Raw genomic sequence first — 13,218 nt, forward strand, 5'->3', positions numbered from 1 at the left:
CATGTGACAGGCCCTCTGCTGGTAATGGGGACCTGGGGACGAAGCAAGTGGCACAGATTCTGCCTTCATGGAACTAGTGGAACTCACAGTCTGGGGGAAGGGACCCCTACCCAATCATTTGATGGATAGTGTTGGGGGAAGGGCTTTATTTTTTATTTATTTATTTATTTATTTATTTATTTATTATGATTTTTTTTAAAATTATACTTTAAGTTTTAGGGTACATGTGCACATTGTGCAGGTTAGTTACATATGTATACATGTGCCATGCTGGTGCGCTGCACCCACTAACTCGTCATCTAGCATTAGGTATATCTCCCAATGCTATCCCTCCCCCCTCCCCCCTCCCCACCACAGTCTCCAGAGTGTGATATTCCCCTGGGGGAAGGGCTTTAACTTCTACTCTGAGACCAGAAAAGAGTCTGACATGTCCCTAGGAGGGTCCCAGGCTAAGAGCACAGCAAGGGCCTGGGGTGAGAGAAGGAAAACATTTCAGAGTGGGAGGGGGCCATGTGGGCCAAGAGTGGACCCCCAGGATTGGACAGTGCAGGACCTCGGGGAAGCCATTCAGCTGCAATGCACACTGCCACTCCACTGACCCATCAGATCCCACCAAAGAAAGGTGGCTGAGGGGCCGGGCACGTTGGCTTACGCCTGTAATCCCAGCACTTTGGGAGTCCAAGGTGGGTGGATCACTTGAGGTCAGGAGTTTGAAACCAGCCTGGCCAACATGGTGAAACCTCGTCTCTACTAAAAATACAAAAGTTAGCCAGCTGTGGTGGCGGGTGCCTGTAGTCCCAGCTACTTGGGAGGCTGAGGCAGGCGAATTCCTTGAATCCAGGAGGCAGAGGTTGCAGTGAGTCGAGATGGCACCACTGCACTCCAGCCTGGGCAACACAGCAAGACTGTCTCAAACAAAACAAAACAACAACAAAAAAAGAAAGATGGCTGAGGGGGAAGGGGGAGGAAGGAGAGAGCTCTGGATGCAGGGTTCCTGGAATATTTGGTTTTTGGTTTTTTTTGAGACAGGGCCTCCCTCTGTCACCTAGGCTTGAGTGCAGTGACATGGATTACAGCTCATTGCAGCCTCAACCTCCTGGGCTCAAGTGATCCTCCCACCTCAGCCTCCCAAGTAGCTGGGACTACAGGCATGTGCCATCACACCTGGCTACTTTTATTTTATTTTATTTTATTTTGCAGAGACAGGGTCTCATCATATTGCCAAGGCTGATCTTGAACTCCTGGGCTCCAGCAATCCGCCTGATTTGATCTTCCCAAAGTGTTGGGCCCACAGGCATGAGCCACTGCACCTCACCAGAATATATGTACTTTAAATATTGATATCACTCCTAGTCGTCTGGGTGACCTTGCCTGATTTCTCAACCTCTCTGTGCTGGCATGAGCTGAGTGGAAATTTCTTGTCCTTACTTTAGCAGGAAGTTGTGACGTAGAGTGTTGTCATGCCCATCACTCAGGAGGTGATGGGCCAGGGAAACTCGGAGGTGGCAGGGAATTGCAGCAGGAACTGGGGTCTGACTCCACATTTCCACCCGTCTGGATCCCACAGGCTGAGTCAGCGCCACAGAGTCCCGCTCTCACACATAAAGATGACTCAGACCCTCTCCACCTTTGGGTCTCTGGCCGTGAGCCTAGCCGGGACCTCAGGCTGGAAAGGAAAGTGATTTGTCCAAGAACTCATGGGACCCAGGCTCTCCTAACTCATGCATTCATAGACGTGACCTAGCACCTAGGGTGTGCCGGGCACTGTGCAGGTGCTGGAGGTGTCCTGAGCACATGGCTGGTCTGACTTTGCCCACATGGAGCTTAGAGTCTGTGGGGCAGGTGGACCATAAATAAGGCAACCAGTTAATACACAGGGCAATTTCAGAGTGTGACAAATATTATGAAAAACTGAGTCGGGGTGAGGCAAGAGGGATTGGGGTGCAGTGTTGGGTAGGGTGGCTGGCAAGGGCTTTTCAGAGGAGGTGATGCTTGAGCTGAATGGTAAGAGAAGCCACCATATGACTAGCGCAGTCCAGCAGAGGACACAGTGAGGGCAGAGGCCCCGCAGTAGGAATGGCTTCAGTAATGATTGGCGGTCGGAGGGTGGCCAGGGCAGGTGGAGGGTGACTGAAGGAGTTCACACTGTGTAGGATCATGTAGGTTGTGGTAAGCGGAGTAGGTTTTTGCCAAAAGCAAAGTGAAGATCTTTATCTGGGGCTGTGGGACTTCCTGGTCACAGTTCTACTGTGGACTTATGATCCTCATCTACCCTGGGAGCACGGGCCATTTGGGCATGTCCCTGTCTCCATGTGGCCCTAGCAAGGATGGAGTTGCCTCTCCGGGGAAGGAATCATCACCTCACCAGCCATTGTGGGCAGTGAGTGAATCCATAGGGAACTTCTCACCATTGTGCCTTCAGGGTTGGGCCTATGAGGAAAGAAACTTGAAGAACGAGGACTGAGAGGAAAGGGCTCTGGCTTTGGGGACCCACTGCCTTGTGTGAGTGAGGGGCCATGGTGACTGAGCGTGAACCACTACTCCCCATGTGTGTCCAGGCTGGAGTGGCAGTGACAGGAGAGTTTGTGCTCAAAGGAGGCCCCTAGGGGGCAGGGCCACTACAGCAGCCCTCCTCCCAGCCCCTGGATAGGGGAGGCACTGAGGCCTAGAGCACCAGGCCCAGGGGTGATTTGGCTTTGAACCTGGAGCAGGGTAGACTGGGAAGGTTGCTGAGCTGGGGACAGATACCCTGGCATCCTGCCCAGGCCTGAGCCTCTGAGAAAAAGGAAAAAGGAGTTTGAAATGGAGACCAGGGCAGGAGCCCAAGCTGGTTCCCAGGCTAGCTCCCTGCAGAGGAGGTGGGTGTGGTGGGGATGGTGAAATGATCTTTCTGGCCAATTCAACATTTTGCACAAAAAAATCATAAACAAGGGCTGGGCATGGTGGCTCATGCCTGTAATCCTAGCACTTTGGGAGGCCGAGGCAGGCAGGTCACTTGAGGTTAGGAGTTCGATACCAGCCTGGCCAACATGGTGAAACCCTGTCTCTACTACAAATACAAAAGTTAGCTGAAAATTGCTTGAACCCAGAAGGCGGAGGTTGCAGTGAGCCAGGATGGCACCACTGCACTCCAGCCTAGGCAACAGAGAGAGACTCTGTCTCAAAAGAAAAAAAAAAATCCTAGACAGGAAGTGTGCCCTCTCACTTCCCCATAGGCCCACCCCTGCTACTGTCCCAGTGCTTTCTGCCACCAGCCTGGCGCTTGAAGGCAGTTGCCTCTGAGATCCCAAGGGACCCCAATAGGACACACTGCAGCATCTGCCTGGGGCCTGAGCTGACTTGACTTGGATTTGGAGGACATTCCAGCGAGGGAGCCTTCGAGAGGTAAGAGTAGGTGGTCACAGCCCCGGGTCTGGAGTGAAACTTCCTGGGTTCGAATCCTGGCTGTGACAGGAGCTGCCTCTACACGTGTGTCTCAGAGGAGAAAAACAGGCTCAGGTGACTGTCACACTGACATAATCATAATAAAATAATCATATTGAAAATAACTCATGTATTCGTTGTTTATCTGAATTTCCAGTGTCACTGGGCGTTCTGTATCTTACTTGATAAATGCAGCAATCCTACCAGTTGAAACGTGGGCTGCCTGACCCGAAGCCCTGCTTAATTTCCCTCCCCAACCACCATTTCAGAAATGGAGACACTCAAGTCCGGACAGCCAGGCCGCCACTGCCCGGTGGCCCCCGACACCCTCTAGGTCTCTTTCCCCTGCGGCCCAACAGCCTCGCCCAGGCAGGAGCCTGCTGGAAATTCCGGAGGACCGAAAAGGGAGATGCTGGTACTCAGACTCCGCCCCGGCTTTGAAGCCCCGCCCCCGGCCCTGAGGCCCCGCCCCTAGCTGGAGGCCTCGCCGCCAGCCATTCACGTCCCGCCCCGTCCCGGCCGCGCAGAGCCCTCCCCAGGTCGCGCAGGCCGCGCTCGTAGGATCCGCCTGCGGCGCGCAGGCCCCGCCCCCGGCGCGCAAGTCTCCGCCCCTCCTCGCCGGCCCCGGCCCCGGCCCCGCCCCCTGCCTCTGGCCGCGCGGATCAGCTTCCAGCCCAGTCGGTCCGGCCCGGGGGCCATGGAGCTCCGAGCGGCGGATCGCGAGCCTCCTGCGAACCCCAGCCTGCACGCCCGGTTAGCATTCGGCCGGGAGATGCGGCAGTGGAATCTGGAAGGGCGGTGAAAAACCCACGTCCTGCCCTCCCCCGGCCTCTCCATTCGTCCCCCGGGTAGAGAGGTAGGATGGATGGGGTGGAATTCCGGGCTTCTGGCTCTCTCTGCCCCAGACCTGATGGGTGACCTTGAGCTGGGGGCGCCCCCTCGCTGCCTCTTCCTCCCCATCTACGCACTGGGAATTGGGTTGGCAGGAGGTCTCGCAAAGGTCGCTGATTCCTGCTCCTTTAGGATGGGGACATTGCCTTCCGGTGTTTGGAGACGTCAAGGGGTTGGATTCCCGGGTGCCATGTGCTTTCACCCCGGCCTGTACCCTCTCCTGCCTCAGTTTTCCCTATAGCTTAGAACCCCACCTGCCTTACCCCTCCCGGCTCTGAGTTTGTTTCTGGGTCTTGGCAGGTGCCCGGCTCCCACCCCTTCCCAGCCCCAGCCCTGGAGACAGCAGCCCCTAGACTACTGAGGGACAGCGACAGCATGAAGGCTCCGGTAAGTGGGAAGAAGGAGGACTTCCAGGGAACGCAGAGGCCCCGACTGGCGGAGCAGCTCAGCAGCCTCTCCACCCCAGGACCCACTGCCACTTCTGACCTCCCTACTGCTGAGCAGAGAAGGGCAGAATGGCCTCAAAGTCCAGCCCTGTTCTTGCAGACCGTGTGGCCCCAGGCGGGTGGCATCCACTCTGAAGTGTCAGTACCTTGCTATCCCTGTAAAACGGAGGTAACGCTACGAGCTCACCAGGCAAAGCCTACGTGGAATTGGGGTTGTGAAGTTCAGTTCAGCCGCTCTTGTCTTTACTGCAGAAGCCCCGGGCTGTGAGAGAGAGAGCTGGATGTGGGGGGCAGTTCATCTCGACTGCCTGAGTCAAGGTCTCTGGTTCCTCATGGGCAGGGGAGCAGGTGCCAGGCAGAACTCCCTCCCCTGCACAGCTGGCCACACAGAAAAGACTTATTTTTAGAAGCTGACTTAGCTTGCGGGCAGAAAATGGTGGGCCTCAGGCAGGATGCGCCGGGGCAGGTGGGGTGATGGGGTAGGGGGTGGGGGCCACTTTCCCACTTCTGATTTTCGAAGAGCACCAGCCAACTGCTTGGTGGCTTCTGAAGGGTGGCCTAGGGACTTGTGCCTCGAGTCTAGAAACCTGGAGCCCAGAGAGACACAGGTGGTGACCAGGGTGGCCCACTACCCAGTGACTAGCCCACAGTTCTGCTGCCACCAAGCCCTTCCCCTCCTGGGAGGCTTGGTGGTGGTAGGGGCATTCACTAAGTCTGCCAGCAGGGCCAGCCCCAGGCTGGGTCTAGGCCAGATGGCTAGAAGAGCTTCCTGGTTCCAATGGCCTTTGGCACATGGTTTCTGGAGGCGGTAGCCTCCAGGCACCAGCTTTTCAATTATTAAAACCATTTCTTGAGTGACCTTTGCTCCAATCTCCTTGTGCCACCTGGCCTGCTGACCCAGATCCGGATCACCAGGGGACAGCCACTGAGTCAGCTGGGAGTGGGGAGGAGGCGGGGCCACACTAGGCAGCCCTGGTCCTAGGCTGAAGGGGCTGGTGGCCCTTCTGAGGCACCACTTTCCCGTTGTCATGTGCACAGCACTTTACAGTATACAGAACGTTTTCACTGCCCCCCTCCCGTAAGTTCACATGGTGGGCATTATCAGTCCCCAGTTTGTAGAGGAGGAAACAGGCCCAGAGGGATGGAGAGCCATAGGTCGCACAGTACACCCCAGCCTCCAGTTAGGAATATGGGCTTTCCAGCCGGTATTTAAGGCCCCACTGTGCTGCTTCTTTGCTGTATGGCCTTGTACTACACACTTCACTCCAAACTGCTTTCCTTATCTAGAATGTGGGGATGATAACAGTGTTATCTCCGGGGCCTTATGTGCCCAGAGCTTGGCATCCCCAGGTAAGGCCCAGTGGATGGAGACTGGATTCTGCTGCTGTTCTAGGAGCTGCTCTAGACCCAGGAGCTTCTCTAGACCCAGGAGGCCAGGTGCAGCGCTGAAGGGGCTTCTGGGAGCCCCTCCCCACATACACCCCCCATGGCCACTGTCTCCCTCAGGGTCGGCTCGTGCTCATCATCCTGTGCTCCGTGGTCCTCTCTGCCGTCTACATCCTCCTGTGCTGCTGGGCCAGCCTGCCCCTCTGCCTGGCCACCTGCCTGGACCACCACTTCCCCACAGGCTCCAGGCCCACCGTGCCGGGACCCCTGCACTTCAGTGGATATAGCAGTGTGCCAGATGGGAAGGTGAGTGGGCCAGGCAATGCATCCGGGATGAGTAGTGAGAGCTGGGCTTGTCCCAAACCGGACCTTGAGCTTGACCCCTCTACTCACCAGCCATGTGATCCTGGCCAATCACATCACCTCTCTGAGCCCTAGGTTCTTTTTTTTTTTTTTTTTTTTGAGACGGAGTCTTTCTGTTTCTCCCAGGCTGGAGTGCAGTGGCGCAATCTCGGCTCTGAGCCCTAGATTCTAAAAAGAATTTTTTTTTTTTTTTTGAGATGGAGTTTTGCTCTTGTTGCCCAGGCTGGAGTGCAATGGCATGATCTCAGCTCACGCAACCTCCGCCTCCCAGGTTCAAGCGATTCTCCTGCCTCAGCCTCCCGAGTAGCTGGGATTACAGGCATGCACCACCACACCCAGCTAATTTTGTATTTTTAGTAGGGACGGGGTTTCTCCATGTTGGTCAGGCTGGTCTCGAACTCCCAACCTCAGGTGATCTGCCTGCCTTGGCCTTTCAAAGTGCTGGGATTACAGGCATGAGCCACCGCGCCCGCCCAAGAAATGTTTTTGTTTGTTTGTTTGTTTGAGAGAGAGAGTCTCGCTTTGTCACCCAGGCTGGAGTGCAGTAGTGTGATCTCAGCTCACTGCAACCTCCACCTGCCGGATTCAAGTGATTCTCATGCTTCAGCCTCCCGCCACCGGTTCTTGCCTGTCTCGTCCTGGAAGATCTGGTCGCAGTAGGCCATCATGCGCTCGGTGAAGGTCTACACCTGCAGGCCGGGGTACATCCTGGTGAGCTGCAGCAGTGTGCAGTAGGTGTGGCCGCCGAGCACCCAGTCCATGTGCCTGCCCTAGCCCTGCCCTGGGACTACAGGCTCATGCCACCACACCTGGTTAATTTTTAGAGATGGGGTTTCACCATATTGGCTAGGCAGGTCTTGAACTCCTGATCTCAAGTGATCCACCCACCTCGGCCTCCCAGAGTGCTGGGATTACAGGTGTGAGCCACCTTGCCCGGCCAGATGTTGTTTTCTTTTTCTTTTTTTTTTTTGTATTTATATTTTTATTTATTTATTTATTTATTTTAGACAAGAGCTCACTCTGTCAACAGGCTGGAGTACAGTGGCACAATCTCGGCTCACTGCAACCTCTGCCTCCCAGGTTCAAGGGATTCTTCTGCCTCAGCCTCCTGAGTAGCTGGGATTACAGGCGTGTGCTACCACGCCCAGCTAATTTTTGTGTTTTTAGTAGAGATGGGGTTTTGCCATGTTGACCAGGCTGGTCTTGAACTCCTGACCTCAGGTGATTCACCCACCTTGGCCTCCCAAAGTGCTGGGATTACAGGCGTGAGCCACCGCTCCCGGCCCAGATGTTGTTTTCTTCCCCATTTTATAGATGAGAGACTTGAGGCGCACAGAGGCCGGTGACTTGGCTTCAGGCCACATAGCTAGGAGAGGGCAGAGCCAGGATTCAGGCTCAGGACCAGGGAGTCCCACAGCTGTCCTGGGCGCTGATGACCCTGCTCTTACTTAGAAACTGGGCACAGTGTGGGTGAGGCATGCGCAGGGGAGGGAGTGGCCTAAGAATGATTCTGAAGAGCTGAGGTTCATGTTTACTTGACAAATACTTATATGACCTCCAGTCTGCGCCAGCCACTGTTCTAAGTGTTTTATAACTATTTGCTCAAGCAAACCTCATAAGGACTCATTACGTAGAGACAGGGCCTCAGAGGCAGCAACAGGAATGAGGACCACAAATATGGCTGATGAGGAAGTGGGGGCTGAGTGCAGAACCTTAGCTCTGACACTGGGTATCACTGTGATCTCGGGAAAGTCATCCCTGCTGCCCAGCCTGCAAAATGGGTTCATAACAGTCCTTCAAGCCGATACCTGATCAAGCAAGATTGGTGGATATTCCAGGGGGAGCTGCAGGGGTGTAAGCTGCGTGCTCATGCCTCTCTGTCTCTTTCTCCCTGCCTGCCCTGCAGCCGCTGGTCCGCGAGCCGTGCCGCAGCTGTGCCGTGGTGTCCAGCTCCGGCCAAATGCTGGGCTCAGGCCTGGGTGCTGAGATCGACGGTGCCGAGTGCGTGTTCCGCATGAACCAGGCGCCCACCGTGGGCTTTGAGGCGGATGTGGGCCAGCGCAGCACCCTGCGTGTCATCTCACACACAAGCGTGCCGCTGCTGCTGCGCAACTATTCACACTACTTCCAGAAGGCCCGAGACACGCTCTACGTGGTGTGGGGCCAGGGCAGGCACATGGACCGGGTGCTCGGCGGCCGCACCTACCGCACGCTGCTGCAGCTCACCAGGATGTACCCCGGCCTGCAGGTGTACACCTTCACGGAGCGCATGATGGCCTACTGCGACCAGATCTTCCAGGACGAGACGGGCAAGAACCGGTGAGCCTGGGGCCTGCCTGCTGGGGTCTCTCTGGCAGCTGGGGCCTTCCTTCTCTGGGAGTCTCTTGTCGATCAGGGGGCTGCTCTGTCAGGCCCGGGAGGTCAGCACTCATGGAGGCAGACATGGTCCTGCCCTCTAATGGGGGCAGGAGGCAGAGGGGATGTCACTCAGGAAACTGTCACACAGATCTAGAATCCCAGATGGTGTTGAGGGCTGTCAGGCCTTTTGAGCACCTGATGGGAAGCACTAGCCAGTGTGTAGGGGCATGAGGGAGCACTTCTCTCTGGAGGGAATGGTCTGTCTAACTTGGTCTCTGATATCCCTTCTGGATAATAAAAGTTAGAGGCCGGGTGCGGTGGCTCACGCCTGTAATCCCAGCATTTTGGGAGGCTAAGACGGGAGGATCACTTGAGGTCAGGAGTTTGAGGCCAGCCTGGCCGACATGGTGAAACCCTGGTCTCTACTAAAAATACAAAAATTAGGGCTGGGCGCGGTGGCTCACGCCTGTAATCCGAGCACTTTGGGAGGCCAAGGTGGAAGGATCACGAGGTCAAGAGATCAAGACCACCCTGGCCAACATGGTGAAACCCCATCTGTACTAAAAATACAAAAATTCGCCAGGTGTGGTGGCGCATGCCTGTAATTCTAGCTACTCAGGAGAGTAGCTGAGGCAGGAGAATCGTTTGAACCTGGAGGCAGAGGTTGCAGTGAGCCAAGATCGCACCACTGCACTCCAGCCTGGGTGACAGAGCGAGACTCTGTCTCAAAAAGCAAAACAAAACAGAGCAATAACAGCCCTCTTTGCTCACCAGGCATTGGGTGAAGCACTCCGCATTCAAGGTTTCATTTTATGTCATAACCAAAAGCACACTCATGACTCTTGCCAGCCCCTCCTCCACACACCTGCTCTCCACTGGCCTCTGTGCTCAGGAGATAGAACAGTCAGCCTCTGGTGTATCCCCCAGAAAATTGGGCTGTGCCTCTGACTCCTCTTGTATCATCATCTGCCACGTACAATGGCCCATGGCTGCCATCTTGACTTAGGCTTCCCGCCCCCACCACTCCTGGCCTGCCTGCCCTGCGTGATCCTGCCTCTGCCTGCCTCTGTGACTTTGTGTCTCCTTCACTCTCCCTGTTCTACCCATACTGGCCGTCTGGGGCTCAGACATCCATGCCTATTTCTACCTGCAGGCCTTTGCACCTGCTGTTCCCTCTCCCTGGAATGTTCTTCTCCCAGATCTTCCCATGACAGGCTCCTCTTGTTACTCAGGTCACCTCCTCAGGGAAGCCCGCCCTGACCACCCCATCAGAAGGAGTGCCTCCCGCCCTGGCATTCTTTATCCATTCCTTTGTTTCCTTGTCTTGGCAGCAGGTGTCACCCTCTGCCATCATCTTGCTTACAGATTGGTCTCCTAGCTACTTGTTTATCTATTTGTCTCCTTCCCTTCCCATCTGGTGCTTCTGTGGAATGTTAGCACCAGATGAGGTAGGTTCTGGGCCAGCACAGGGCCTGGGTGGGGCTCAGTTTGAATGAATGAACCAGTTCATACCCGCTCTATAGAGGTTGAGAGGGGCGGCCCTCGGCTGCAAGAGTACCCAGGGCTGCTGCCTCCAGGGAGCTGAGGCTGGGGCCACCACCTAGCCCCTTGCTGTGAGTGGGGCATGGGGGCATGCGGGCAGGGGCTGGGCTGACAGTGTTCCCTCCCTATAACCCCCTAGAATTATCTCCACTTCACAGACTGGTCATGAGGCTCAGAGAGGTTCACGAGCAAATGTGATGCCCATAGCAGAGCCAGGGTTCAAGTGGAAGATCCTTGGACTCTAGAGAACCCCCACCTGACTTCAAACCACGGTGCCCTGCTGCCTCATGCTGTCTCCCCAGGCCTGGTCCCTTAGATGAGGAGAGGACGTGGCCAGAGCCCCCACACCCATCATCCAGGGGTTTGCTCAAACCCTGCAAAGCGTAGCTGGGCCCGAGCCCCGCTGGGTGCTGAGGAGGTGATCAGGCCTGGGTTTGTGTGCCGCTCTGCCTGTCACCCACTGCTGGCCTTGGGCTGGCTCTGCCCCCTCCCCAGCCTCCCCCAGAGTCCCCCGCAAGAGGTTGAGGTGCGTAGCCCTGGGCGGGCAAAGTACCAAGTGCTGCTGGGGCCTGGAGCTACCACATGGCCCCTTGTTGACAGCATCCCCCTGTCCCCCTGCCACCCCCAGGAGGCAGTCGGGCTCCTTCCTCAGCACCGGCTGGTTCACCATGATCCTCGCGCTGGAGCTGTGTGAGGAGATCGTGGTCTATGGGATGGTCAGCGACAGCTACTGCAGGTCAGACCGGCCAGGCCAGGCACGCGGGGACGCGGGGAGGACTGTGAGCCCTCCTAGGCCTTAAACCAGAGGATTTGGGAGCTGTGGGGGCACAGGGAGTGTGGGCTTCATGGTGGGTGACCATAGCACAGATACCCCTTGGGCTCTGGGCCTTGGGAAAGAGCTCAGTGTCAAACAGGCTGCCTTACCAACCCCAGTGCTGCTGTTGTGGCCACAGGCTGTTCACGGGCCAGTCATGCCACCCCGCAGACCCTCTGTTTCCTTATGTGGAAAATAGAGAAAAGAACCACATCTTACTTGGAAGGTTGTTGAAACATTTAGGGAGGGAATAATCTACAAAAGTGCTTACCACAGTCAGGGCCTATATATATAGGGCCTAAATATATATATATATATCAGTGATATGTTTTATATAAGTTTTAATTTTTGATATTATATATGATTTTTGATATATAATATTTGATATTATAATACCAGCATGATATCAAGTTCAGATATGTTTATGGTATGATTTTGTACCATTGTTATATTATTATATTTCTTTTTTTTTTTTGAGATGGAGTTTTGCTCTTGTTGCCCAGGCTGGAGTGCAGTGGTGCGATCTTGGCTCACTGCAACCTCCGCCTCCCGGGTTCAAGCGATTCTCCTGCCTCAGCCTCCCTAGTCGCTGGGATTACAGGCACGTGCCACCACGCCCAGCTAATTTTTTGTAGTTTTAGTAGAGACGGGGTTTCATCATGTTGGCCAGGCTGGTCTGGAACTCCTGACCTCAGGTGATCCTCCCGCCTTGGCCTCCCCAGGGATCAGGGATTACAGGTGTGAGCACCGCACCGGCCTATATTATTATATTTCAATATTATGGAAACTAACGAGTTCACCACAGGTCACCGAGGTGACAGGTGTCCCTGTGCCCCAGCCATGGCCCTGGCCATACAGCTGGCCCCTGTGATGCTGATGGGGAGGTGGGCATGCAGGGCTGGTGGCTCTGTGACATGGGAATGAGGGGCTCCTCCCTCACCAGGAGCCCAGGACCACTAGCAGGGTGCCTGCAGTCTCCATCTCTTGATCTATGCACTTGTTCTGGAAGGCGGATGTGACCGTCTGCGTTTTACACACGGGCTCTTGAGGCTCACAGCGTCCATCTCTGGCCCAGAGTCATCCAGCTTGCAAGAGGCAGAGCCAGGACTCGAACCCTGGCTCTCGGGATCTGCTACTCCCCTATGTGTCTTGGCCTCCCCAGGGATCAGGCGTGGGTCTTCACGAGCCCATGGGCCTGGCGAGGGGTGGTCAAGGTAGGCGGCAGGGTGTGGCCGGAGGCGAGTGGGTTCTGTCCCACCCCAGCCCTGTTCCCCACCCCGCAGGGAGAAGAGCCACCCCTCAGTGCCTTACCACTACTTTGAGAAGGGCCGGCTAGATGAGTGTCAGATGTACCTGGCACACGAGCAGGCGCCCCGAAGCGCCCACCGCTTCATCACTGAGAAGGCGGTCTTCTCCCGCTGGGCCAAGAAGAGGCCCATCGTGTTCGCCCATCCATCCTGGAGGACTGAGTAGCTTCTGTCACCCTGCCAGCCGCCATGCCGTTGCGAGGCCTCCGGGATGTCCCATCCCAAGCCATCACACTCCACAAAAACACTTAATTTATGGATCCTGCCTCCTGCCACGTGCTGGGGGGACCTAAGGTTCCTTCCCGCCCCATTCTGGCGACACTTGGAGCCATCTCAGGCCTCATGACTTGAAGGGGAGTGGAGGGGGGAGCTGTGTCTCCCCCCTCCACTCCCTGAGTAATTCATGGCATTTGGGGGCTCACCCCACCTCCAGGTCTGTCAAGTGGCCTTTGTCCCTGGGGCTGATGGCCCCCAACTCACCAGCATCATGACCTTGTGCCAGTCCTGGTCCTCCCTCCCCAGCCGCCCCTACCACCTTTTGGTGCCACACTTCTCAGGCTGGCCGCCCTGGTTGGGGCAGCCGAGAGCCTGGGGTTCATTGGTGAAGGGGCCTTGGAGTTGTGACTGCCGGGGCCGTATCAGGAACGTACGGGTAAACGTGTGTTTTCTGGATGCTGTCTCTAGCGTG

The 13,218-nt window shown here is 55.9% G+C and overlaps 1 protein-coding gene across 3 annotated transcripts; it reads left to right on the plus strand.

The window, feature by feature from the left end:
- Positions 1-4,024: 4,024 nt before the first annotated feature.
- Positions 4,025-13,202, plus strand: ST6GALNAC4 (ST6 N-acetylgalactosaminide alpha-2,6-sialyltransferase 4). Of its 3 annotated transcripts, none has more exons than XM_008975830.3 (6): positions 4,025-4,176; positions 4,615-4,701; positions 6,267-6,452; positions 8,416-8,828; positions 11,038-11,145; positions 12,507-13,202. In XM_008975830.3, the coding sequence occupies exons 2-6, from the start codon at positions 4,690-4,692 to the stop codon at positions 12,694-12,696; spliced, it is 909 nt and encodes a 302-aa protein (XP_008974078.3). In that variant the 5' UTR covers positions 4,025-4,176; positions 4,615-4,689; the 3' UTR covers positions 12,697-13,202. The 3 variants fall into 3 exon arrangements, with proteins under 3 accessions (XP_008974078.3, XP_034785024.2, XP_003822354.3); XM_003822306.4 differs by having other exon boundaries at positions 4,034-4,279; XM_034929133.3 differs by lacking the exon at positions 11,038-11,145 and having other exon boundaries at positions 4,031-4,279.
- Positions 13,203-13,218: the final 16 nt, after the last annotated feature.

The sequence above is a fragment of the Pan paniscus genome, chromosome 11 (assembly GCF_029289425.2).
Source record: "Pan paniscus chromosome 11, NHGRI_mPanPan1-v2.0_pri, whole genome shotgun sequence".
Taxonomy (NCBI): Eukaryota; Metazoa; Chordata; class Mammalia; order Primates; family Hominidae; genus Pan; species Pan paniscus.